The sequence below is a fragment of the Alosa pseudoharengus genome, unplaced genomic scaffold (genome assembly GCF_046254945.1).
Source record: "Alosa pseudoharengus isolate Yale_2024_CS ecotype anadromous, Long Island Sound unplaced genomic scaffold, YU_APseudo_1.1 YU_APseudo_1.1_scf_16, whole genome shotgun sequence".
Classification (NCBI taxonomy): Eukaryota; Metazoa; Chordata; class Actinopteri; order Clupeiformes; family Clupeidae; genus Alosa; species Alosa pseudoharengus.
The window spans coordinates 16,690,770-16,718,102 of NW_027468630.1; the positions used below are offsets into that span (position 1 = coordinate 16,690,770).

Sequence of the window (27,333 nt, forward strand, 5' to 3'; positions counted from 1 at the left end):
TTTTGTCACATTTTAGAACAAAAGAAATACCACCAATTCTGTTGAATATATTGTAACGATTTGATAGCGACACACACAGTTGTCCAATCAAAGGTTTAATGCGGAAGCGGGAATCAGCCAACACATAGACCAAGACCAAGACACCATTACATAGGAAACACAAGGGAAGTCAATAAAACAAGCACGATACACAAACAGGGTTGTCACATACAATACACCGGGTAAAACACATGAGGTAAAACCTAAAGAAAGACTACACAAGCTAACACATACATGAAAAGGAAAACGCAATTACACTAACTAAAACCGACATTACACAAACCAGCATTCACACACATTGCATTCTGGGAGGCTAGCACTCAGTCCTAAAGGCACCGACATTACACAGCCCCCTCGCAAGCTATTGCCGTCCTCGGCAAAATCTCCTCACTTAGCCATTGCCATAACGCCGGTGTGGGCATTCACTCACTCAGTCCATCAGTCTGTGGTACCGCCAACAACACGTGGGGTGCACACGCCGCAGGAGCTCACTCAACGGGGAGCCACGCTGCTAGCAATCCAGTGCGGGCGTGCTAGCAACCACGTAGCCGTCCCCGCTCGTCACCAGCTCCCTCTCAGCAGCCGCCCTCAAGCTGCACTTTCCGCGGCGTGTCACCGCGGCACTCCTCTCCAGACGGGGCCCTAGGTGGCCTTACTACCGTAGACTGTGGCACCAAGCACTGGAACTCACGGGTCAACTGTCGCTGCACCTCTGTCGCTCCACTCCACATTTGCACCGACCAGGATAGGCAGGCACCAGCTCCGCTGCAGCCGGACCACGCTGAGCTCTCAGGCCGTCAGCTACCGGTTTCGGCGTCCCTCCTCGCACAGCTGTCCTCCTTTGTTCCTGGCCCGCTCCACTCCGTCATGGTCACGACGAAGGGTTGACCCCCCTCTTCTGCCTTGTGCTATCTCCCAACACAGCGAACCTTTCTTTTTTTCTTTTTTTTCTCTGGCGCCGGCCAACAGGCCAACTAGAACGGGCGCCCACACAGCACGGTGCCTCTCACACACACCCAAACGTTTTAAAGTTCAGAGGGCCTTTCTGTTGAAGCTGCCCCACCGTCGCGAGTTCGCTGTCCCCAGTGGCTCCGTCAACCGACCATCGTCCAGGAACCTCTTCCTCGCCGCTCTCCCTCGGCTCTTGCTTACGCGTCCCGCGGCGGAATCAGCGCCCAGGCCAGCGTTGTCTTCTCCGTGACCGCTTCTTCTGGCCCCTCTTCCGGCAAGATCTCCTCCCATGGCAGCAGGCAGGTCCAGACGACAACTCCTCTCCTCCGGCAGAAATAACGACAGAAGGCCTCAAGCTTTTTAGCAGCCCTTACAAGGGCTCTCTCTGGATCCTCTTGCGTGGGCCTCCACCCAGTGATAAGGTCTCCCGTTCCCAGCTTCTCTCGCTGAGCGGAGGCCATGTTTGAAAGTCGCTTCTGACACCAATGTAACGATTTGATAGCGACACACACAGTTGTCCAATCAAAGGTTTAATGTGGAAGCGGGAATCAGCCAACACCAAGACCAAGACACCATTACATAGGAAACACAAGGGAAGTCAATAAAACAAGCACGATACACGAACAGGGTTGTCACATACAATACACCGGGTAAAACACATGAGGTAAAACCTAAAGAAAGACTACACAAGCTAAAACTTATATCGGTCAACAGCTTCTGCTAAGTAACTAAACACAACATCGAATCGGTTCACTTTTCTACAACGTCATGCGAAGATGTCTCATAGCCTAATGTAAGTTGGATGAATATCACCTAAAATGTCATTCAGCCCTCACAATTGCCATACATTTTGGTCTTAATCTTTATGTATAGCGACGACGGCGTCATAGGACGTTGTACGAAATGTGAAAAAAAAAAAAACTAATGTGGGGGTGGTGGGATTCACCCTTCTTCAGTGCTAGCATTCAGAATATTGTAGGATGCCTACAACCACAAACAGCTTAGTTAGTGGAAAGGAAAGGAAGTGTAGGCTACAAGAGCAGCAAGAGAGTACAGGATATGTTCACAGTGTTTGTATTTATTCAATACATTGGGGTGTCTGTTTCAAAAACTGACCAGATGAACTTGCCTTGCCTAACATTTCTGGACCGAAAATGTGCAAACTAAGTTCACATAAAAAATAAATAAACAAATAAATGAATGCCAAAAGTACACATTTCAGTTCTTAACAAGCATAAACACCTCTAGGGTCAGCTCCTCCAGGTTAAAGCGGAGCTTTGCTACAACCAGTTCCGACCTTATGGGGCCCTAAGCAAAATCTTGCAAAGGGGCCCTCCTACCTGAACTCTGGCCAAAATGTAACCCTTTTTTACCTGACACCTCACTGCTCCCAATACTAGGCTATCATCCCACCCCGTTTTGGATGTCTAAAAGTTACCAAATATAGTTTTTTGGGGAAAGAAAAATAATTGTGTGTAAATCCAGGGGCGGAGCTACGTGGTGGCCAGGGGGGGCCACGGCCACCACTGGTCAAAGCTCCATTTAGTGAAAATAAAAAATAAAAATAAAAAATGCTGCCGTTTTCGACTGTCAACACTTTGCAAAGCAGGGAACCACTGAACCAATTAGGCTACTGCACTCTATCTACGACCATTGGCCCAGTCAGGAAGTGTAGCCCACTGTTGTGATCAAATCGTGAGTAGGCTAGGCCTAGTGCAGCAGCAGCAGCAGCGGGACAATTCAAGTCATCTGTTAAAAACACTTGACAGTAGACTACTACTTAACCTCAGTAACAACAGGTGAGTTGATGATGAGTTGGAATATTAATGCTAATAAGATGTTAGAATGTGTCACGAATCATAGCCAAGTGAGCTGCGTTGGGCTGTCCTTAGGTATGCTCTGACATTGATGTGTGGGGCTGATCAGAAATTATCAAATATTTCAATAAAATTCGGGTGAAATGCTAGCATATTAGGCACATATCTCCGGATGGCTCCAAGAAAAGTAGGCTAATAGGGCCTAGCCTAGGCTACTTTATAAAAAACATAAATTGCTGACTGCTTGTGGTTCTTGCCATAGCTGGTCAGGCAGAGGCAGGCTGCTTTGCCTGAGTTCTTTGTTACATTGCTCCAGAACTGTTCATCACAGCGAGACCTTATTTGCGTGAAGTGGTGCAGAAGTGGGGCTTTCTAACGAGACTAAACACTTGCCTGTGCGATCAAGTATGAAAATAAAAATACATCATAAAAATAAATCAAATTGATTCATATTTACAGTTCACCTGCGCACCCATTACTCTCGTTTGAATTACTCGCGAACCCGTGATCGCATAGATATGGCAAGCATGTCAGATGAAAGAGGAGATACAGAGCTATCATTTGATACCAAGTACATCCTTCTGGGTTATAAAACAGACGAAATGACATCAAAATTATAACTTCATATAGCTCGATTTACCCCACGTTTTTGTGTGTTGTGGTGGCAAGGCATGTTCATAATCCAACGCTATCATGTGTTTCTCTATGGCAAAGTATGTTCATAATGCGGTTTTGAGATCCCAGCAAATTCCTGCATGGCATCCAATTCGAGACTCACATTGCATCCCAATTTATTCGACAAAGAAACACCTTTTTGCCTTCACTTTGTTCATGACAATGCAGTAAAAAGTTGTTTTAGAAACCTCTCCCTGTTGTATACTACACAGAAGTAACATATGAACACATCAGAATACAGTAAGAATACCCCAGAATTCTACAGTAGTTAGTAGTTTTGATTCCCAAGTTCCACCCCAATAAAAAGTCTGGACCCAGCTGGCCCCCCCTATAAAATAATCCTGGCTACGCCCCTGTTCATATGTTACTTCTGTGTGTAGTATACAACAGGGAGAGGTCCATATTATTGTACATAACTGTGCCTTAGGCCTGTGTACCAGCAGGAAGGTCATACAGGCCGATGTTTAGGAACATCCGAGGAACATCAGTGATAACATGGGCCGAGGAAGACAGCATGTCTGCCTATTCGGGCTAGTATCTCCATCTGGCCAGGGCCGGGTTGTGTACACTGGTTGGCACCTGCCACGTTGGCATGATTGACGTTTGTATGTTTTAGTATAACAGGCTTTGTCTTAGGTTTTGACACGGAGACAGATCTAGGAAGCGACCCGAGGAGCATCTTCTGTCGGAAGGCTCAGCAGCCGCTTCTAATAACAACCACAACTGTTAGACTCTGCACAGTTTTACTGTTTGAGACTTTGTGTTCTGTTATTCATTATTGTACCATCTACAATAAATCATTATCTAATCGCCGATCCTGATCCCGCCGTCAAGCTTTATTGACCATCTTCAATACAGACATTAGAACTAAAACACAACGCAACAACCAGAGAATCCAACACTACTCAAAAAGTTTTAAAGATTAGGATAGCCTATTTTAATAATGGCAATAAATTGTGTAAAGCCAACACTGATACACAGGTCAGTTTGTTGTCCACTCCAACACATTTTCCATAAATAGGCCAATGCTATAAAAAAGTACATTATGATAATGCACCTTACTTAATCAGTCTTATTCAAATTAAAGAACAATTATAAATACTACAAATATTGTATGCAGATATTTCTTTCTGATATCCACTCCAAGTCTGGCAATCTGGCAATATAAGAACCATGGTGAAGGGGGGCTTTGGGGCTGAGCAATTTTAGAAATTTGGTGTGCGCCTTACAGAAATGAATGCCATTTTTTTTATTTAGTAATGAAAAATGCCCTTTCTGTGCTCCATATCTGTGACACGAACTGATCTGACCTGACTGAACCTGAGTTTGCGTTCTGTGTGTACACTCATGATGATTCTAAAACAACTTTTTACTGCATTGTCATGAACAAAGTGAAGGCAAAAAGGTGTTTCTTTGTCGAATAAATTGGGATGCAATGTGAGTCTCGAATTGGATGCCATGCAGGAATTTGCTGGGATCTCAAAACCGCATTATGAACATACTTTGCCATAGAGAAACACATGATAGCGTTGGATTATGAACATGCCTTGCCACCATAACACACAAAAACGTGGGGTAAATCGAGCTATATGAAGTTATAATTTTGATGTCATTTCGTCTGTTTTATAACCCAGAAGGATGTAATGTAAATGTAAAATGATAGCTCTGTATCTCCTCTTTCATCTGACATGCTTGCCATATCTATGCGATCACGGGTTCGCGAGTAATTCAAACGAGAGTAATGGGTGCGCAGGTGAACTGTAAATATGAATCAATTTGATTTATTTTTATGATTTATTTTTATTTTCATACTTGATCGCACAGGCAAGTGTTTAGTCTCGTTAGAAAGCCCCACTTCTGCACCACTTCACGCAAATAAGGTCTCGCTGTGATGAACAGTTCTGGAGCAATGTAACAAAGAACTCAGGCAAAGCAGCCTGCCTCTGCCTGACCAGCTATGACAAGAACCACAAGCAGTCAGCAATTTATGTTTTTTATAAAGTAGCCTAGGCTAGGCCCTATTAGCCTACTTTTCTTGGAGCCATCCGGAGATATGTGCCTAATATGCTAGCATTTCACCCGAATTTTATTGAAATATTTGATAATTTCTGATCAGCCCCACACATCAATGTCAGAGCATACCTAAGGACAGCCCAACGCAGCTCACTTGGCTATGATTCGTGACACATTCTAACATCTTATTAGCATTAATATTCCAACTCATCATCAACTCACCTGTTGTTACTGAGGTTAAGTAGTAGTCTACTGTCAAGTGTTTTTAACAGATGACTTGAATTGTCCCGCTGCTGCTGCTGCTGCACTAGGCCTAGCCTACTCACGATTTGATCACAACAATGGGCTACACTTCCTGACTGGGCCAATGGTTGTAGATAGAGTGCAGTAGCCTAATTGGTTCAGTCCCTGCTTTGCAAAGTGTTGACAAAGTGCCGTCGAAAACGGCAGCATTTTTATTTTTATTTTCACTAAATGGAGCTGGGGGGGCCAGCAGGGTGGCCAAGCTTTGACTAGTGGTGGCCGTGGCCCCCCCTGGCCACCACGTAGCTCCGCCCCTTAACCGAAGTATTGTTAAATGGTGCAGTCACTTTAAGCGAGTCTAAACGGTTCTCATAACGTCCTTTTACCAGCTGTTGCTCACGAAGGATAAGGCTGATCCAACTCCTTTGTTTGCCACATTGACAGCACAATATTAAGCTATTAATATTAGGATTGTTAGAAAATGGAAACATGTAATGAGAATTGCTAGCGTGACATTTCTGTTTGCAGTTTGCCATAAAATGTTCAGTATGAGCATGGTAGCCACCTAGCTATCTTAATGGAATAGGTTATATTTCAATCGGCATATGCTTAGAAAACGCTAGTTAGTCTGGTAACATGTCGTTCTCGTTTTCCGGATGCCCATGCGCTGGCAAACCTCAGCAAACACCTCCGCCTCGAAATTCCGCCCTTGGTCGCTGTGGAGCTCTTCCGGTGCCCCGAACCGGCAGAACATCTCAGTGACCAGTCTGTCCGCTGTCGTGTGGGCGCTCTGATCTGGCACTGCATACGCCTCCGGCCACTTAGTGAAATAGTCCATAGCTACGAGCACGTAGCGATTTCCCCGCTCTGTGACTGGCAGTGGGCCCATGATATCGACGGCTACCCGCTCCATGGGAGCCCCGACTGCGTATTGCTGCAGCGGAGCGTGCGAGCGTCGCGTGGGGCCCTTCTTCGCTGTGCAGGCGTCACAACAGTGAACATGCAGTTCAACGTCCAGCCTGCATCCCGGCCAATAGAAGTGGCTTCTCAGCCGACGAAGAGTTTTTGCGATGCCGAAATGAGCCGCCCCCACAGCCCCATGTACCTGTTCCAGTACACGGGCTCGTAATCCGGCAGGAACCAGCAACTGGAACACGTCAGATTGTCTATCGGGGGCTCGCCAGTGTCTATACAACAGTCCTTGACGTGCTACTATTCCCGGCCACTGTGAATAAATCGCTTTGGTCTCTGGATCGAGTCCATGGCGGTCGCTGACCGACTTCGATCCATGACCACACTCGGCCGAGCGTGGCGTCCTCCGATTGCGCCTTCCGGATCTGCGGCCAGGCTCCTCTCCTCCCTTCGGTGGCAGTGCTGGCACTGGTCTGCTGCACACGGACGCCTGGACAGGGCGTCCGCGTTGCCGTGAAGGCGACCCGCCCGGTGTCGAATCTCCATGTCGTAGTCCTGGAGCGCCTCCAGCCAGCGAGCCAGCTGGCCCTCTGGTTCTTTGAAGTTCAGCAGCCAGGTGAGCGATGCATGGTCCGTTCTCAGCAGGAACCGTTTGCCGTAGAGGTAGGTTCGGAAATGGCACACTGCCACCACCACAGTCAACAGTTCTCTGCGGGTCACACAGTAGTTCTTCTCCACTCGGTCCAGTGAGCGGCTGAAGTATGCGACCACCTGCTCGCCCTGCTCGCCTGCTTGAGAGAGGACGCCGCCGACGCCCACGTCGCTGGCGTCGGTGTCCAGGATGAACGGCAGTTGAGGGTCAGGGAAAGCGAGCACTGGGGCCTCACATAGCGCCCTCCGCAGCCGCCGGAATGCCGCGTCGCACTCTCGCGTCCACTCGAAGAGCTGGCCTTTGTGCGTCAAACGATGCAGCGGGCTGGCGACTGTAGCAAAGTCCCGGATGAAACGCCGGTAATATGACGCCAGGCCCAGGAAGCTCCACAGCTCGGCACCATCGCGCGGAACAGGCCGTCTCACCGTCTCCACCTTAGCTGGGTCGGTGGCCACTCCGGCGGCCCCCACGACATGGCCCAGGAATCCGGTTTGCCTCCGGAACAGGTGGCACTTTTTCGGGTGCAGTTTGAGCCCAGCACCCCGTATGGCGTCGAACACCTTTTCCAGATGTCCTATGGCACCGGTGAAGTCTGTTGCATGACACAGGATGTCGTCCAGGTAAACCATGCAGCATGTTAGTGGAATGCCCGCCAGGACACGCTCCATCAGCCGCTCAAAGTTCGCTGGCCCGTTGCATAGGCCGAACGGAAGTACCTGGAACTGCCACAGCCCTTGCCCGATGGTAAACGCTGTCTTCGGCCGAGCTTCCGGGGCTAGCTCAATCTGCCAGTAGCCACTGCGTAAGTCCAGCGAGCTAAACCAGCAGGAGCCGGCAATGCTGTCCAGCGCATCGTCAATGCGGGGGAGCGGGTAGGAGTCTTTCCGGGTTACCTGGTTGAGGCGCCTGTAGTCAACACAGAACCGCCACGAGCCGTCCTTCTTCCGGACGAGTACAGCCGGCGCAGCCCAGGGACTACTCCTTGGCTCTATCACTCCTGCCGCGGCCATTTCCTTGATCTTTTCTTCAGCTGCTTGTCGTTTGGCGAACGGTAAGCGATGAGGCTGAAGTCGGATGGGCCGAGCATTTCCGGTGTCGATATCGTGTTGGACCAGGCTCGTTCGGGTGCAGTCCTCATCTCTTGCAGCGAAGATGGTGTACGCTGCTAGTAGTCTCCGCACCTGGCTACCCTGTGCTTCACTCAGCCCCTCACAGCTACGAGTGCAGAGTTCATTTACGGCTTGCCTTGTCTCTAAAGAGGGCCACGCTCTCTGAGCGGAGACTGGTGTTTGCTCAACCCGCTCTCTTGGCTCCTCCCTGGTGGGCGTAAGCTGAGGAGTGGCGGCCTCAGCGAGCGGACCTGGATGAGACCTGTTGTTTTCGCGGGCTTGAGTTTCGCGGGCTTGTGTGGAGAGGGGCGGAGACTCAGCAAGCGGACCTAGATGAGACCTGTTGTTTTCGCGGGCTTGAGTGGGGAGGGGCGGAGTCTGGGATGACGAGTACTCTTTGCGAGTTCGCTTCCTGTGGACTTGTGTGGAGCGAGTTGGAGAGTTCTTCGTCGCGCCAGCTCTCCGCACTTCATGCTCTGTTTTCCCCAGCGTGTGCAACACCACGCTGCTCGTCCCCAAGTGTAGTGTGAACCGGGAAATGTCCACCACAGCCCCCCATTTCTCTAGCACGTCCAGGCCGAGAATGCAATCATCCTGAATGCTAGCCAACCAAAGCCGGCGGCTTGCCGTCTCACCGTTGATGCACACGCACACCACTTTTTGTCCATACAGTTCTGCTCGCTCTCCGGTAACTGTTGTGATGCGCGTTTTTGTCTTTTCCCAGCCTCTGGGTCTGGCTACCAGCGTGCCGGGTAAGAGACCGGGGCGCACAAGCGAGATGGTGGAGCCAGTATCGATCAAGGCGCGACACCGAGTCCCATCTAGCGTGCAGTCCACATACAGTCCTCTGGTTTGGCCGAGCCGGCCCAGCCGTATGCAATCCATAGCCCCTCCCGCCGTGCCACCTTCTTCTAGTAACTGGGGTGCGAGCATGAGGGGTGCCGGGGCTGGGCAGTACCACGCGATGTGTCCCGGCTCGCCACACCGGTGGCATCCGTCTCCGCTGGCCAGGCTCTTCCACTCGCGTGGGCGCCGTTGTGGTGGCTGTGCCGTGGTCTGCCGCGTCACCTCCAATTCCTCCCCGTCTTCCTCCATCGATGTCTGGCGTGCGCAATGCCGCGACTCTGTTGTGCGGAAGATGTTTTCCACCCGTTCGGCTTCCGCGAGCGCCACGGACAGCGAGCTGGGGGCACTCAGGCGAAGGTGTTCTTTTAGCCGCTCTGGGTGGATGCCTCGCACGAACGCTTCCAGTGCCATCTCTTCATGTAGACCCTGGCTGTACGTTGGGTAGCCCCGCCGGGCATACAGCTGCAGGTCAGCCGCGAACTTGCCCAGTCTCTCGTCCTTGTGTCGCCGTCTGGAAGCGAGTTGTTCTTTGGCATCGCTGATGAAGATTCTCTGGCCGAATCGTCGTTGCAGAGCTGCTTCGATTGCGGTCCAGCTTACTTGCTCCACCGGTGGCAGGTCTTCTAATACTTGTAGCACTTCCCCCTCCAGGGCCAACGCCACCTGTACGCCCGTTCTCTCCACCAACCAGCCATTCAGCTCGGCTGCCAGCCGGACCTGTACCAGGTATGTCGCCAGCGGCCTTTCGCCATTGTAGTGGGGCAACTTTACGCTGGGGCGCCCTTCTACCGCCGCCGTCGCACCGAGGACCGGCCGGTTTCCATCGCTCCCGTGTGGAGCGGGTTCAAGTGGCGGGATGCTGCCATCAGCCCGGTTCGTTTCCTCCTGTGGCTGGGAGCGGGTCTCTTCATCATGGTCACGCTGCAGGCTGGCTCCGTCTGCTGGGCTCAGCAGGTGGCCATGGGCGAGCGTGCTGTCGAAGAGCCATCTTGGCAGGAAACTCATCATCGCCAGGTAATCAGTTGCAGCTTTCTCCTCCCGTCCAGTAGGGGTCGTCATCCCACTTCTGACACCAATGTAACAAACTGCAAGGTTGTCTCAAAATGGTCTCTATTGGTTATGCACCAAAAACACACGAACGTCATTAAACAGGCAACACAAGGGAGGTCAATTAAACAAGCACGATACACAAACAGGGTAGTCACATACCATACACGGGGTAAACACATGAGGTACAACATAAAGAAAGACTATACCAGCTAACACATGCATGACAAGGTAAACGCCATTACTCATACTAAAACCAACATCAACATTACACACACACACACGCACAGCATTATGGGAGTACAGTCATAACAGCTAGGCTCAGATCATTACATTATTATTATTAGCCTATTTTTTTTTTACCATCGCTTTGGCGCCCCCACGGTGATGCGCCCCTATGCGCCGCATATAGCGCATGCCCACTTTTTGCGCCACTGAGTGTAAGCAGAGAATGTCTAATAAGGGGAGAACCTTCACTCTCGGAACGCTTCCGGTGTGGTACTGCATCTAGGGGCGCTCGCGGGCGAGTCCAGAATGAATGGAGGTCTATGGAGCTGTACCCCTCAAAATCCACTTTTCTCGGGATATAATTTTTTTTCAAGTAATTTGAATATTGTATTCGAAAGGGGAGGCAAAGACAATACACTTGGTTGAGTATTATATTTTTTAAAGTCACTTAATTGTTCTAAAAAGCCTTTCAAACGTGTCAATGACGTCATTCATTAGCATGATCATAGCATAGCATAGCATCAATGCTAGCGTGTTATGGGCAACAACAACCCAACCTGTAAGAAAACGAAAGGACATGACTCCCGGATTATTTCACTTTTGATTGATAATCCATATCCATTTTGCGAAAAATAAAATAAAATCTGAGGGTTTCAGTTGTTAAATGCCATGTAGCTCCATAGGACCCCATGTATTTTGGACTTGCCCGCGATCGCCATCTAGGTGAACTCTGGTGAACTGCAGCCAAATTCGGTTTGTATGGGATTAATAGAGAGTGGGGAGGCTCTCCGTAGACGGGCTCTGGTGTAAGCCAACAGCATAAAATACTCAGTAACTGACGCCCAATTGTTCGTCCACGTGAAGGATGTGACTTTTATTTTGAAATAGTGAAAGAAAACGTTTGTCGTGACGCGCAGGTGATGTAGCATCTGCCTTCCGTCAGCCAGTCGGTGTGCTGAGCAGTCAGACTGATCTCATGTGGTGGTATGGTCTACAGTGGCGATTCTGTGAATTTTGACCACGAAAGCCTGAGCGGTTATGTTTGACCTGGTACGTTATTGGTCACCACCAGGAACACATTCGTGGGACTGCACTGAACTGTGACTAATTGTTTGCAGTAGGCTAAAGCCAGGCAAACCGGCAGACTTTCCCCTGCCCATCAGTGCTAAGTTGTCCAATGGATACCGACTTCGCCACAGACCATCTACTTCTAAGCCTGGATGTGGAGAAGCTCGCTGCCGATGCTGTGATGCATGACAAACCGGACATCACGGCTCCCCGGCGGGCCTACACACACACCAAGAAGCGGGTGAGTTCTCCGACCCCGTCCATACTGTAGCCTACTCACAGCTGTGGCCGTCTGTAGCCAGCTAACATTTACACTGCGTCCTCTAGGCGTTCGCAGAATTCGTGGAGTGTCGGAGAAACGGCCCGCTCTCCTGGCGTTGCTGCGGACAAACCTTTATTGAACCCGCCGTCGTGCACAAGCACGTCGCCCGCGCCCACTCCGTGGAGATTGAGCGACGGACCTCCGAGGCCCTGGACCGGCAGCTGAACCTGGAGAAGAGTGGGATTGCGGCGGAGCACCAGACGGAGGAGGAGCCGGAGGATATGAACGCCTGGATGCCCGACATCAGCCACATCCCCGCAGAACAACTCATGGAGTACGAGCGTGTGTGTGTGTGATGTGGAGGTGGGGTAGTTATGTTACAGTTAGAGTTACTGAGAGTTGGCAGGACTTGGTGGTGGTGTGTGTGTGTGTGTGTGTGTGTGTGTGTGTGTGTGTGTGTGTGTGTGTGTGTTGCAGGTGTGATGGGGAGGTGTTGTGAAGTTACTGCTACTTTAAGTTGACTCATTCTGAGCATGTGTGTGTGTGTTGCAGGGGTGATGGTGAGGTGCTGTTGTATTACTGCTACTGCGAGCTGACCCATCCTGAGCCTGTGTGTGTGTGGCAGAGAGAGCTGTGCCAGATGCTGCATCTCACTGGGAAGGTAAGACACTCGGATTTTGAGTTTGCAAGTGTGTGAAAAATATTTACTTGTGAGTGTCAAGTAGTGTGTGTGTGAGTCTGAGTGAGTGTGGAGTATGAGATGTGTAAATTGTGTCTGTGTGTTCCAATATGTGGTTTTCTACTGTAATTGTGTGTTTTGTTTGTGTTAGTTACACTTGTGTTAGTTACACTCCGTACCAGGTCTATGGACTAGTTGCACGAAAGGCTCTCAGTGAGCTTGTTTGTTTCCTGTGGAGCCAGGTGTGTTTGAACCTGCCGCTATTCTGAATGTAATTAGTGTCTACACGGACCCAGTTGGGTGTGGTACCTAGTGAATCAGCACGTTATGATAAAGAAGGAGGTGTAGACACTAATAACATTCAGAATAGCGGCAGGTTCAAACACACCTGGGTCCACAGAAAACAAACAAGCTCACCGAGAGCCTTTCGTGTAACTAGTCCATAGCAGTGATGCCAGTAACGCGTTACTTAGTAACGCGTTAGTCTATTTTTACCACTTTTTTCAGTAACGAGTAATCTAACGCGCTACTATTTACAAACCAGTAATCAGATTAAAGTTACTTATCTAAGTTACTGTGCGTTACTATTTTTGTCATTTTCCTTAATAAAAAGATATATTCTTTGCTTTCTTCTTGTCTTGGGGATTAATGTCATGTAGGCTATGCTCACGTTTTCAGCATGAGGACAATTCACGTGCAGCGACACAAACGAAAACAACAATGGAGGGAGAGAGAGAGAGATGCACATTTCATCAGTCATTACTTTGAGTTTGTGTCAGCTAAACATGACAACATTAAGGTACATTGTACATTCTGTGCTGGCGACAAAGTGCTGTCTAGCTAGACATCCCAAGTCTCCCGAACTTTTGGGAGTCTCCCACATATTGATAGCGGCTTCCTGACGCCCGCAAATTACATAAAATCTCCCGGAACCTAGAGCGAACAAGAGCACGCAAGCCAGACCGGACTTCAAATCAAAGATTCTAGAATCTTTGCTTCAAATCGCGTGTGCATAGCTTAATGCGCACACAAAGGAGAGGGAGAGAGAGAGGAGTGGTGCGTTTCTGCCTGAAGCGCATCCAAGACAGAGAGCATCCTGGTCTGTTTTGCTAAATCAACCAATCCGTTTTCAGTGTAAGTGCTTATATCTCTTTTCTCCCAAACATAATTAATCAGTTCAGTCAGTGTATCTAGGAACAGAAGCGTCATGGCAGCGTCAGTGCCCCTCAAAAAGGAAGATTTAAGACCCATTTCACATCAGACTACACAAAAGTGTACCCAATTGTCTCAAAAGATTAAAACATAATGATAATCTTGCACACTGCACTGTTTGTAACAGCAACTTTAGCATTGCTCACGGCGGGTTAAATGATTGCAAAAGACTTGTTGAGGTGAGTTTAACAAGTGTAATTTCATTTGCATATTACTCAGGCCTATAGGCTACAAGATGGCTAGTTGCCAAGGCTACATGAAAAAAAATCTACATATTTTACTATAACAATTTCTATCAATAGGCCTTCCTTATTTGGTGTACTTAGACATTATTGAACAAACATCTGAATTTCAGTATCTAAGTAGGTTAGGTTGGGATGTCTGCTATACATTGCTGTTAAAATGCACTTCCAGTATAGTGAGTATTGGCAAAACCGGTTATCATTTTTATGTTGAGGCGTTGGGGGTGTTGTCGGCAGCTGCTGAAAGTAACTAATAAAGTAACTTGTAATCTAACATAGTTACTTTTAAAATCAAGTAATCAGTAAAGTAACTAAGTTACTTTTTAAAGGAGTAATCAGTAATCAGTAATCAGATTACTTTTTCAAGGTAACTGTGGCAACACTGGTCCATAGACCTGGTACGGAGTGTGTGAATGTGTGTGTGTGTGTGTGTGTGTGTGTGTGTGTGTGGCTTGAGACTCAGAGGACATTACTGTGTGTAGGTGCATGTAACTTCAAAATGTATTAACGTGTGTGTGTGTGTGTGTGCCTGTGTAGGTGCGTGTGGCTACAGAAGGCATTAATGGTACTGTGGGAGGAAGCCTATTGGGAACTCGTTTGTACATCAGAGCCATGATGTCACACCCTGCTTTCAAACACATGAGTGATGACGACTTTAAGGTAACACCACGCACACACACACATGCACACACGCGTAGCCAACACAACACAACACAACACAACACACTAAACCCCCACTTTCAAACAAATGAGGGATGACTACTTAAAGCGATTGCACCATACTAAACTTCACTACACTATAATATACGGCACTATATTAAAAACACAAAAGTTCACTATACTGTGGGATGTGGGACACAACTCGGCACTATGTAACTGGACCATACAATAATACAGATAACTACACAGTACTGTGTTATGCTACACAAAGGGGATTACACTATATGTAACTGGACCATACAATTACTACAAGGCAGTACTGTGTTATATAACACAAAACTGCATTCAAAGGGTTAAGTGCTTAGCACACAACGTTAAACCACAGGTGCAAAAAAATTGAATATTGTGGAGAAATCCATTGTCCTGCAGGCTTAGGAAACCATTGCTAGTATTTTTATTAATTAGCTGATTAGAGCTATTTTCAGATCAACATTTCTGTATTATAGATTCTTTATTCTAATATTTTGAGATGAATTGTTGATTCACATGAGCTGTAAACTAATAATCAAGTTTACAATATTCAAGATTAAAACCAAAAAGAAAAGGCTTGAAATATTTCACTTTATGTGTAATGAATCTAGATTATATGAAAGTCTCCCTTTTTGAAATAAATTATGGGAAAAAATGGAATGTTCCATGATCTTCAAATGTTTTGAAATGCACCTGTATTCTATACTATACACCCCATGGCTGTACAGCTGGGGCATTTTTCGACCAACAGAGAACAGGTGCTTGAATCGGTTTAGTTCAGAATTCCTTGATCCTTCTCCTTGGTGCTATCTAGTGAACACGCCTGCATTTCCACCTGTTATAAATGGAACCAAGGATGCCCCATCAACAGACAGTGTTGCATGCACAAACAGAAGTTGTGAGATGGAAATATATATGATATATAAGATTACTGTGATATGTTAAATTAATGAAAATAATAATAAATGACCTCCTGTCAAAACGGTATTAGGCAATAATTGAAAGCAGAACAATGACAGAAACGCAATGTTTCTGACACGCCCACTCTGGTTCGGAGGAAAAAACAACTATTTTTTTGGTGCCAACTCCAAAACTAACTTTTCAATTTCCGATCAGTTTCTGATTGAAATGCTCTTAAAGGAGAAGTTCGGTGTGATATTGACCTAAAGTGTGTTGAAACATGATACAGAGTGTGAACTTTTGTCTCATAGCTCATCTCGGCTTGTCCCCTGCACTCCGAAATCTGGCGCTAGTTAGCCGATGCTACCAACAGCTTTTTGGTGCCTCGGGCATCGGCCTAGCCATGTAAATAACTCACTGTTTTACACCATTTACGAGGCTCAAAGTAGCTCCACACTTCATTGGTAGACTTCCGAGGGCCCTGACATTTAAAACGAGACATTGAGAACTTTGAAAAAGCACTGGTAGTTTATTTACAAGACGATTACAGACAGTACCTTCAGGAAGTTTACCGTTCGCTGCCATCTTGAATTTAGTCACGATAAGTCGAGCGATGAGTACGAATTAACTTTATTGATCCCTGGGGATCAATAAAGTATCTATCTATCTATCTATCTAGGTATGATAAGGGATCAGATTCCAAAAATAATTCCGTGGAAATGCATGGATTCATGCATGGATTCCAGTTGCCATTTTCACCGGAAAAGGTCATTTAACCAGCCAAATGATTTCTAAATGGGTTTGTTGAGTTTAAATAGTTGCCAAGTTCTCCTTTAACAACCCGTGGAACATGAACAAGCACAGCACCTCCTTTGTTGGTGGCAAGGGCCTACTAATGAAGACTACACAACATAACACATCAAACTATCCAAGAACCCCACTTAGTGTGTGTGTGTGTGTGTGTATGTGTGTGTGTTTCTGAAGAGGAGTGAGGGGGGAGCCCACTGCTTCCCTGAGCTGAGAGTGGGGGTCTACAGAGAGATCGTTCCCATGGGAGTGGACCCCAACGTCATCTCACACACATTGGCTGGTGAGACTGTGTGTGTGTGTGTGTGAGGAAGAGAAATGCTTATATGGGAGTGCTTGCTTATATGTGTGTCAATATAATTTAATGATGCCATTCACCCAAAGCCTGATCAAATAAATGTCATTAAGCCTTCTTAGAGAGCGAGAGAGCTTGTTTATGTGTGTGTGTCTTAATGTAATGTAATAAAGTCATTAACTCAAAGCCTGATTAGTTTCTTAGCAATGTCAACCAGCTTATTTTGTGTTTGTGTGTGTGTGTGTGGCAGGCACACACTTGGATCCTGAGGAGTTCCACCGTGAGGTTCAGACACTGCTGACTGATGAGGAGGCAGCCAGAGACACAGTACTGCTGGACTGTAGGAACTTCTACGAGAGCAGAATAGTACGACACATACACACACACACACACGCAGACACAGAACTGGTGGACTGTAGGAACTTCTACGAGAGCATAATAGTACGCCACACACACACACACTACACAGATACATCCACAACACTACACAGACACGTACACTAACACACAGCAACAATCTCTAACTACTGTCATTTCCTCTGAGTCAGTTAGGTTTCATTCAATTAAGCTCTCTCTCTCTTTCTCTCTCTCTCTCACACACACACACACAGACAGACACAAACAAACTAGCACTCTACTGTGTTCTCAGGGTCAGTTTAGTAGCTGTCTGGCTCCAGATATCCGGAAGTTCAGCTACTTTCCCGACTACGTGGACCAGAATCTGGATCTGTTCCGGAACAAACGGGTCCTCATGTACTGCACCGGAGGGATCCGCTGCGAGAGGGGTTCCGCCTACCTGCGCTCCAAAGTACGCTTGCCACACACAAAAACAGACACACACACACACTAACAAACAGGTCCTCATGTACTGCCCTGGATCCACTGTGAGAGTGATTTTGCCATACACACACAAAACAGAGCAGAGCATTACACTGCTAGTTAGCTGTAAGATCTCACTATATAGAGGTAGTGAAATAGTGTCTCCACACTAACACTTTCTGTCTCGACCAACAGAAAGATTTCTGTGGGTTACTGGGGAGTGTGTGACTGTCAGTAGTGGTGTGTGCATATGCATGTGTGTATTTCCCCTCCTTCAGGATGTGTGTAAGGAGGTTCTGCAGCTCCAAGGCGGGATCCATAAGTACCTGGAACGCTTCCCTGATGGATTCTACCGTGGGAAACTCTTTGTGTTCGACGAGCGCTACGCTCTCGCATTCAACGATGACGTCATCTCAGGTCAGCATGTAGGCAAGGATGGGGCCTCTGTGTGTGTGACTGCTTTCTCTTTCCATGTGGTACACCTTCTTCCGAGCTCTGAGTGGTGGAACTGCCATGTGTGTGGGTTTGTAGTTGCGGAGGACCATGGGATCAGTATGCATTGTGCTGCCTGCCCGCCCGCACACACACACAAAGCGAGAGAGTGCAGTTCCACCACTTAGTTTTGAGCTGGTGGAATAACCACTCTCTGTTTGTGTGTGTGTGTCTGTGTGTAGCTGTGGGACCAGTATGCTCTTTGCGAACACCCCCTACCATTGGTTTTGAGTTGGTGTGTATAACCCCACTTTCGCTCTCCCTCTCGGGTTGTGTGTGTGCGTGTGCGTGTGCAGTGTGTAGGTATTGCGGAGTGCCATGGGACCAGTATGCACTGTGCTGGCCTCCAGTCTGCTGCCAGCTGGTCCTCAGCTGTGGGAGCTGCAGAGAGAGAGGACACACAGCCTGCTGCCCCACCTGCCAGAGGAAACGGGAGGCGCGCACAAACACCTCACACACACACAGCCCTGACGCAACACACAGCACACACAGTCCGGACACAACGCACACACACAGGGAGGAGTGTGAGTGTACAGACACACGGCCACGCATCCCCAAAGATTCATGAGGACACACATACCGTATGTGTGTGAATATGCAGATACATCACCAAAGACTATGTACACACTCACAGGTGCACAAATATGCAGATACATCACCAAAGACCAAGTGAATATAAACAAACCCAAAACTGTGTGTGTTTTCTTGAATCGTTTTAAAGTTTTAATAAACCAGAAAATTGATTTCCAACTGACGTGATCTGTTTTTCATATACAGTATGTTTAATTTAAAGCCAGGGTAGCATAACTTATTATACTGAAAAAAACAGGTTTTTACACACTTTGCACACACATACAAAACACACACCACATTTCCTTTACCTCCCAGAATGTCCACCAGTGTCGTTAAGGTGAGAAACTGGAACACACACACAAACACATACATACATACATACATACATACTCAGAACAGACTAACAAACACTTCTCTGATCACATTAACATGCAGTAAGACACTTGTTTCACACTCACACGCACATCTTCAGGATCTGCCTTTCTCTCTGTAGAGACATTGGGCAGTTTGGTCAATACACCGGACAAGTTTGTTGTGAATTAGCTTAACAATGTGTGCTGGTAACCAGCAACAAGTATCCTGCAAGTTCTGCAATCCCTGCGTGCTGTCATTCCCTCTCCATCTCAAACAAAAGCTGTGCGTGTGTATAGTTCCGCATTAAGTCAATTTTGATAATATGTTTATTTTACAGAAAAATGTAAATAGCCTATTGTCATGCAGTTAATGGGATACTGTGCAGAGTTGGGAAGTTATGGTAGGCCAACTTGATGTGAATACACACATAGGGGAAATTCTCTCTCATTGAGTAGCCTGATGGTAAGCGTACGGCCGTACACCTGCAGGCGCGCCTGTCTACGTAGACGACTGCACCTCCTCAGTAAACCTCTGTATCTTCTCCAGGTATCCCTGGTCCACAGAGGGCTTTGTGTTTTCAAAGGACTTCAACAAATCCCCCTAAGGACACATTTAAAGAGAAATCAACAAGGCTTTTGGAAAAGTAATACATACACTATCATAGGAAATATCTGACCTATGTTCCTCTACTTCTTACTATTTGCAGACTTGATAACTTCTAGCTACTTATAACCATGTCTCTCATTATGTGATTATGTTCATATATAATTATTAACTGACATGGCTTATGACATTACTTTCTGTAATATCAATTCTAAATGGGTTGTTCTATATAAATAATTTGAGTATCCAAGTGACGGTTATGCTCACCATACATATGATGGGCTCTGCTAAATCCACCACCTCCTCCCAGGTCATCTCTATGGCTCCTGCGTCTCCTGGACAACAAGGGGTCAAAAGGTCATCCTCCTCAGTGGCTTGATTGTACCTGCGTCCTCTCACCTATCACCCAGGAAGAACATGGACATACAGGAAATAGGATATTTAAGATGAGATGGCAAACTGATGCATCTTGGTGGGTTTTATATTAATGAAATATAAATTAAGTCATACAGGTGACCTGAATCCTGTGTTACCACCTCTAACAGGGAGGCTACCCTGGGTACATAACTGAAGCGTTTTGTTCGCGTGGTGTCTGCTGCAACAATTACCAACTACCATCAATGGAACTGGCTATACACCAGACCTGATCGCGGTGTGTACGTTCCAAAAAAATAGTCCAGACTTCAAGAAATATTTTGACGCTACGCAAACGGAGCACTTCAGCTGTGGACCCAGTGTAGCCTGTGTGTAAGCTTTACAGGGGGCAGTGGACAGTTACCCTTCTGAAGTGGGTGGCCCTCTGCAATCTCCGGACGGGCTGCAGAAGGGCGTCCCGGACGAGGATGCTGATGTCGGCCCCGGTAAAGCCGTCGGTCCTCAGCGCCAAACTGGTGAAGTCTGCTTCAGTCAGGCTGTTTAACACACCCTTCAGTTGCTGCTTAAAGATCAGCGCTCGGCTACGATCGCCAGGTATGGGAATACACACATGATGCTCGAAGCTGGGGCACATGGAGAGAGAAACACATTTCACATACACACAGTCTGCATTTTAAACATAAGGAAATGTACACAATCTTTCATATCTAATGTGTGTGTGGAGAAGTCTCTCTCTCACACACACACACAAATTCACACATTTCCCAATTAATCAGAGCAAGTTCTTAGTATAAGTATGAATTGAATATAGTATAAGTATATATACTCTTTTGATCCCATGAGGGAAATGTGGTCTCTGCATTTATCCTTGAATTAGTGAAACACACTCAGCACACAGTGAGGTGAAGCACACACTAATCCCGACGCAGTAAGCTGCCTGCTACAGCGGCGCTCGGGAAGCAGTGATGGGTTAGGTGCCTTGCTCAAGGGCACTTCAGCCGTTCCTACTGGTCGGCGTTCGAACCGGCAACCCTCCAGTCACAAATCCGAAGCGCTAACCAGTAGGCCACGGCTGCCCCAAATCCCAACATTAAATGTAATTTATTGGAGGTCATACTATTCCCTAGCCTGGCCTCGGCCTGCCTACGGTTTCCAGGCTAACTATTCCCACCTTCTTGTAACTTCACAGTCAAGTCTCCAGGGCACAGCTGTGGCACCAAGCACTAGAAGTCCAGCGTTATTCTGTAAAGCACCTGAGACAACAAAGAGCAAACTTAAAGTATTGGCTAGGACTAACATGCTGCTCGTTTACGGTGATAATGGTCTTCACTGGTGAGATACTGAGTTTGTTTGCGTGCACGACTGGCGTGCCTCTATTCTGATACTGTTTGTTTGGTGCAATGACCGCCCTGATTCTGGTTTGGCTGCTAGTGTTTGCCTGGTATGATGACTGGTGCTATTCTAGCACAGTTGCTAGTGTTTGGCATTTGTCTGCCCCACCTTGCATCTGCAAGAGCAGCTCCTTGCGTGCAGCCTCCCTTGGCGCCTCTCCCTCAGCTCCACAGAAACCCTCCACGTCGTCCAAACACACGACGGAGGGCTGGTGTGTACATGCCCTCACAAACAACTCCCTCACCAGCCTGGACAACCAGGAAGACAAGAAGTTCATTAGACAACAGGAATTTCACAAGAACACATCGACACTGGTCAGAGATGGCAGTGGAACTGTCCTTGATCATGGCACATATGGGCTAAATCCAACATGGTTCAGATAGTATGAAACTTTTCATCCTCGAGAAGAACCCATTTAAGGAGCTGGATCTAAAACAGCTTCAAAGAGAACACATTTAATCAAATCGATGTACAACAGCTTCAAAGAAAACCCAAATCACCTGAATCTAGAACAGTTACAAAGAGAACCCATTTAATCAGCTGGATCTAAAACAGCTTCAAGGTGTGAGTGTGTGGGCAAATTCACAAACAACAGTACCACAGCACAGTGACATCAATTTGATTAAATATTTTTCCTGTACCTTATCACAATCTAATACACCCATCTAGAAAAATGTTTATTGTGTATCAATTGTAATATTGTTCCCCTCCGCCCACAAACACACACACACACACACATTTCCACAGAAGTCTTACTCTTGGTTTTGGCCTAACCATCTGGACACCAGGTCATATGAGGAGACTCTGTAGAACTGCGAGCTGGCCACCTCCCCCGCTATTGCTCGGAGTAGGAGGGTTTTGCCTGTGCCTGGTGCCCCATAGAGGAGGACCGACCTCGGTTGAGTCCCTACACCTTCAGAGCACAGGATTGGAAGAGATACAGCACCACTCAGATAATGATTATGAGGTTTAATTATGACAAATTCAAGATATGTTGTTGTCATCTGGGCATTTCTGCACAATGGAATTCCTTTTTTGGGCACTCCACTTAGGGAATTAATAACAACAACAATAATAATAATGATAATGATAAAATCAAATAAAAACACACACTCAGTATAAAAATAGAGTAGAGTACTATGCTGTGTAAGGTGTGTGAAGGTCTGGTCATTCATTGTCTGGAGAAGGTGCAGTTGACAGCAGCAATAGAAGTAGGCTACCGGACTAGTGGAACTGTTACCGAATGTTTTAGAAGTGAACTTCAAAATGGTTTATAACAAGTTCTGGTCTCGTCTCCTGGTTTGCCAAGACGTCTACTAGTTTAGTAAAGCTCTCTGAAATTATACTCTGATAAAACATTGCTTGCAAATTCTCACAACTTTTGAACTCACTCCACCACAGCCCACTACCCGAAAAATCCAGCTATAATTTAATCAACACTCGCTTTTGCTTGTGGAGTTGAGTGAGGAACATAATCCACCTGTGAGGTGCTGCCGCACAGCCTCCTGCAGTGTCTCCTTTGCTTCTTCCAAACCAGCGATGTCATCCAAGGTAACGCAGGGCGAACCCATAACACCTTGTGATCCGAGATGAGCCAGGAGATTTGTTGACGATAGACTTCACTTTCACAATTATATGCACACCATTTTTGTTCCTCATTATTTTGTATCTCGTGTCATTATGGCGTAACGTTAGTCATAATCTCAAAGTATACTGCTCCACAGGGCGGCTGTTGGCTAGCCAGTAATTCGGCCACAAAAGAAGGTTGCACACAGGAAATTCAAACTTTTTGTGCATGTTACTTACCATAATAAAAGTCTTCTGATATCCCGCCTATCTATAATATTTGCACATAGCCCAGAGAGTAGGCTAGTATAGTGGACTAGTAGGATTTCTTTTTAGGCCTATCAAGAAAACGTTTTACTAAATCATGGTTTTATTAAATTGTGCTGTCATTTAGCCTATCATGTGCTCGTTTTAATGATTTAATTCCCACATTCACAGAAACTCGCAGTAAGAAACAGAATACGCCTAGACCAAGTAAGTTTGTGGTTTAGTAAAACAATTAGAGCTGACTCCAGGCTTCATGTTCAGGATGTTTATCACAATTCCCCACTATAGGGCCTACATTGCAGTTTAAACATTCATTTTACAACATATCTGCTGGCCTGAGGTTAAAACAGGGGTGTGTGCCAGATCACTCCCCAGCACACTTCTCATACACAGAGGCAGATCAACAACATGGAACTGATATGAGTCTATGTGTGCATGTGCTCATTATTATTTTATGAACTGAGATGACATCCAATGCCAAGTGTGGATGTTTTACACAGTGGATCAGTGTACTAGAATCCCCAATCCCCTTCGTCCTTTCCTGTATTCTCTATTATTTCCTGTATTTGAAAACCAAAAGAAAATGCAAAATTCATGAAAGCCATGTGTATGTTAGTCTCTCTCTCTGTGTGTTTGTATGAGCATGTTTGCAATGTTTTATGTTTAAGGTGACCAAACGTAAAGCAGGGGACTGCTTTACACCTTTGTGTTCGGTAAGGTCTGCTGTTTATTCTGATATATGGTTTGTCGTGTGTTAAAAGAAGGGTTCGTGAAGTATTCCACCGAGATGAATGGGTTGGGAGATCATGGGATGCAAAACCTTCAGTAGAATGTATCATTAAATTGAATTATATTATTTACTTTTCTTGCGAACAGTTCAACTCAGCAATTATCGGGTAACATCGTTTAAAAGCTGAGAAAAAGCTCTTTCATGTGATACTTGTGATGTCTGTGTGATGAATAGGCTACTTCGCGAGTAGTTCAACTGAGATGAATGGGTGAATTTGGATACACTTTCTTTCTTGCGCTGTCACTTTCTCCACTTAGTCAGGTAGAACTTTGTGGAATTTGGGCATAAGTGGGACATAAGGTACTAATGCATTTTTTTTTGCATAAATTGATAGGTAAGGGGGTGTCCTTTCAGAATCTGACGGGTGCATGAGCATTTTCTTTAAAATGGCATCACCTGGCTGCCACACCCCTTTTTTGATCTAGAAAATCATCTAAATAGACATTAACATATAAACCCATCATGTATGGTATCAAATTAAAGCTCTTTTCATACAGAAATCAGTTTTGACCATAATAAAGTAGAACAAAATAGTTTAGGTCCCTCCAGAGAACAAAATACCTTTTGCAAAGTGACCTTTAAGGTCAAATTAGGTTCCTTTTTGCTGCATAATAGCTTATACCTCTGAAACGTGTCATGTTTGGTATTAAATTAAATAAATTATGGAACTGCCATGTAGCTTAATACATACAGGAATACAATCATTCAATAGTAATTCATTTTAATATGAAATATAGCAAGTCTGATGTACCCTAGTTCACCAACTTGCGAGTTAGCTAGCACGTTAGCTTTAATTTCCCTTGAATCAGTCGCTGAATTTCAGACAGCAATGTTGTGAGGTACTTCCCAGGTAGTTAGCAAATTAATTATAACTGTCCTTGGATTTCCCCCTAGAATTACAGACAACAATATTTTTCATCCTAACATTTTTTTAATGCTTTAAAAACAGACACCACAGTCCAGGATTGATACAAACTAGTCTGAGTTATGAGGTACTTGCCAGTTAGTCAGCACATTAACTATAATAGTCCTTGAATTTGCCCCCTTAATTACAGAGAAAACTGCAAAGTTGATTACAGGAGAGGACAGAATCAAGAAAATTATTTCTTCCAGTATTGCAAGGAATGACACGAATCATTTGGAATTACAACAACAAATATAACAACAAATGTAAATCAGGTTTATAGCCCAAGTATACTTGCATATACAAGGAATTTGGTCTCTGCATTCATCCCATCCGTGAATTAGTGAACACACAGTGAGATGAAGCACACAATGAGCACACATGAGGTGAAGCACACTCTAACCCGGAGCAGTGAGTTGACTTGCTACAGTGGCGCTCGGGGAGCAGTGAGGGGTCAGGTGCTCAAGGGAACTCCCCCCCCCCCCAACATTTCTCCTACTGGTCGGGGATCGAACCGGCAGCCCGAAGCCCTAACCAGTAGGCCACGGCTGCCCAAGTATACTTACATATACCAGTACGGGAGCATGCCTATGTTCCCACAGCCCTATGTCCCTTAACCCACACCTCAGGCCTAACCCTAACCCGAGAAATGTGGGAACATAGGGCTGACCCCACTGATACAAGGAATTTGTGCTCTGCATTTTACCCATTCGGGGGTACAACACACCCACACAAACAGTGTACACCCATTCAAACACACACACACCCTTGAGCAGTGAACACACTAGGAGTACACATACACACCCGCAGCAGTGGGCAGCCCTTGATCCAGCGCCCGGGGAGCGGGGCTCAAGGGCACCTCATCTCATATGTGGGAGAGCACTGTTAAGTCACTCCCCCCACACACATTTTTCCTACCAGTCAGGGATTGAACTGGCCACCCTTCAGTCACAAGTCCGATTCCCTAACCAGTTGGCCATGGATGCTCAAAGTAATTGACATTAATGCTATGGCTGCAAAATTAGGCGACAAATGTTATGATTTGTTGGATGTTCATGCATTGTTTGATTGTGACATGTCATATGGCAAAGGGAAAACCTCAGCAATCAATTTGATGCTCAAGAGGAATCTTGATTTGAAGAATTGTACATACAGTATGTACTGTAGAAGCTGATGAGCATGAATGGATTTCCTTTCTTGCCTCTACTATGGAAAGACTGTTGAAAGCCTCAGTAACTTGAGATACATGCTATTCACCAAGAAAAGAGACCCTCCTTAAATAAAGAGTCTTCCTCCAACAAGAGAATATGCAGCGGAACACATCAAGCGTGCACATCAAGCCTCCTTCTGTGGAGAGTTGCTGACAAAAAAACTCCTCCAGTGTGTACTGATGATGTATCCCTGTTTGTTCGGAAAATAGAGGATAGAATTCCTGTGCCTGTTCATGGCAACACTGAAATTGCACCCAAAACAGGTCTACAGCTTGTTGCTTGTGGATACAATGCAGTGCCAGCATGCTCCAGGGCCTCTTGCAGCTGTCAGTGAGATGGACTACCATGCACCACCTACTGCCATTGCAAAGGTGGTGAACAGTGTGCAAATAAAAATTTGAAGATGGCTACACTTTCAGTGGAGGATACTGATGACAGCGAGGGAGAAATGTCTGATTGAATGAATGTTTTTTGGAAGAGAAATTGCATACTTGGGGCAGCCGTGGCCTACTGGTTAGCCCTTCGGACCTGTAACCGGAGGGTTGCCAGTTCGGAACCAGACCGACCAGTAGGCACAGCTGAAGTGCCCTTGAGCAAGGCACCTAACCCCTCACTGCTCCCCGAGCGCCGCTGTTGATGCAGGCAGCTCACTGCGCCGGGATTAGTGTGTGCTTCACCTTACTGCAGTGGTCCCCAAACTTTTTCTTCTGAGGGCCAGAGCTCACTATGCCTGGCTCTAAGAGAGGGCCAGAGACTCGGAGTATATCAACCATAAATAGCTTAGTGCTGTGAACAACAACAGTTTACCTTAGTTGAATATTCCATTACATTTAATCATAGGCTACTGCAATTTAATACCATTGCTAGCTGTGTTTATGTTGCCACCATGCCATATCAGTGTAAAATTTAGCTCAAATGAAATAATACTAATAAAAAGACTCTGTTTCTTTGCATACAAAGCTCAAGTTGTGAACAAGCAATATCCTACAAATAATTATCAAACTATGACAGTTTTATGAAGTGCTGGCAAACACATCTGAAATGACCACCATTCTAACTTTCACTCACCTGATGAGCTTTGAACTCTGTATGAACATTTGAACGTGTGAATAAAAAATAGAAATAATTGTCCCAGAAAGTCCCAAAAATATGACTTGAATAGAAGTTAGTTAGTTATTAACAAATAATGGTTTAGAATACTTTGAGCACTGATGCAGTCCGCATAGGCCTCTTACATTGTTTGCAGGTAGGCCTACATTTCATTCCGTTTTCGATGGCAAACGCGAAACAGCGCCAAAAC

General features: G+C 46.2%; 2 protein-coding genes across 2 annotated transcripts; one reads left to right on the forward strand and one right to left on the reverse strand.

Annotated features, from left to right (window-relative positions):
• Positions 1-11,480: 11,480 nt before the first annotated feature.
• Positions 11,481-18,748, forward strand: tstd2 (thiosulfate sulfurtransferase like domain containing 2). Its single transcript, XM_076287238.1, has 9 exons — positions 11,481-11,841; positions 11,928-12,196; positions 12,415-12,523; positions 14,533-14,655; positions 16,570-16,675; positions 16,938-17,053; positions 17,337-17,495; positions 17,785-17,923; positions 18,295-18,748. Exons 1-9 carry the CDS (start codon positions 11,710-11,712, stop codon positions 18,564-18,566), a joined length of 1,425 nt encoding a protein of 474 aa, XP_076143353.1. The 5' UTR covers positions 11,481-11,709; the 3' UTR covers positions 18,567-18,748.
• On the reverse strand, positions 18,695-24,185 carry LOC143125616 (vacuolar protein sorting-associated protein 4B-like). Its single transcript, XM_076287239.1, has 7 exons — positions 22,776-24,185; positions 22,052-22,208; positions 21,404-21,543; positions 21,075-21,156; positions 20,307-20,526; positions 19,796-19,927; positions 18,695-19,525 (listed from the first exon to the last, which is right to left on the reverse strand). The coding sequence occupies exons 1-7, from the start codon at positions 22,864-22,866 to the stop codon at positions 19,424-19,426; spliced, it is 924 nt and encodes a 307-aa protein (XP_076143354.1). The 5' UTR covers positions 22,867-24,185; the 3' UTR covers positions 18,695-19,423.
• Between the last annotated feature and the right edge of the window lie 3,148 nt (positions 24,186-27,333).

What these genes read in the sequence shown, in the direction of transcription:
- tstd2 (XM_076287238.1), top strand. Translation starts at nt 11,710, where the DNA reads ATGGATACCGACTTCGCCACAGACCATCTACTTCTAAGCCTGGATGTG. An exon ending in ACACACACACCAAGAAGCGG is followed by an intron (nt 11,842 to 11,927) that starts GTGAGTTCTCCG and finishes TGCGTCCTCTAG; the next exon opens with GCGTTCGCAGAATTCGTGGA. An exon ending in ACTTCTACGAGAGCAGAATA is followed by an intron (nt 17,054 to 17,336) that starts GTACGACACATA and finishes CTGTGTTCTCAG; the next exon opens with GGTCAGTTTAGTAGCTGTCT.
- LOC143125616 (XM_076287239.1), bottom strand. Translation starts at nt 22,866, where the DNA reads ATGGGTTCGCCCTGCGTTACCTTGGATGACATCGCTGGTTTGGAAGAA. An exon ending in GCTGCTCTTGCAGATGCAAG is followed by an intron (nt 21,157 to 21,403) that starts GTGGGGCAGACA and finishes TTGTTGTCTCAG; the next exon opens with GTGCTTTACAGAATAACGCT. An exon ending in GACTGTGAAGTTACAAGAAG is followed by an intron (nt 20,527 to 21,074) that starts GTGGGAATAGTT and finishes CATGTGCCCCAG; the next exon opens with CTTCGAGCATCATGTGTGTA.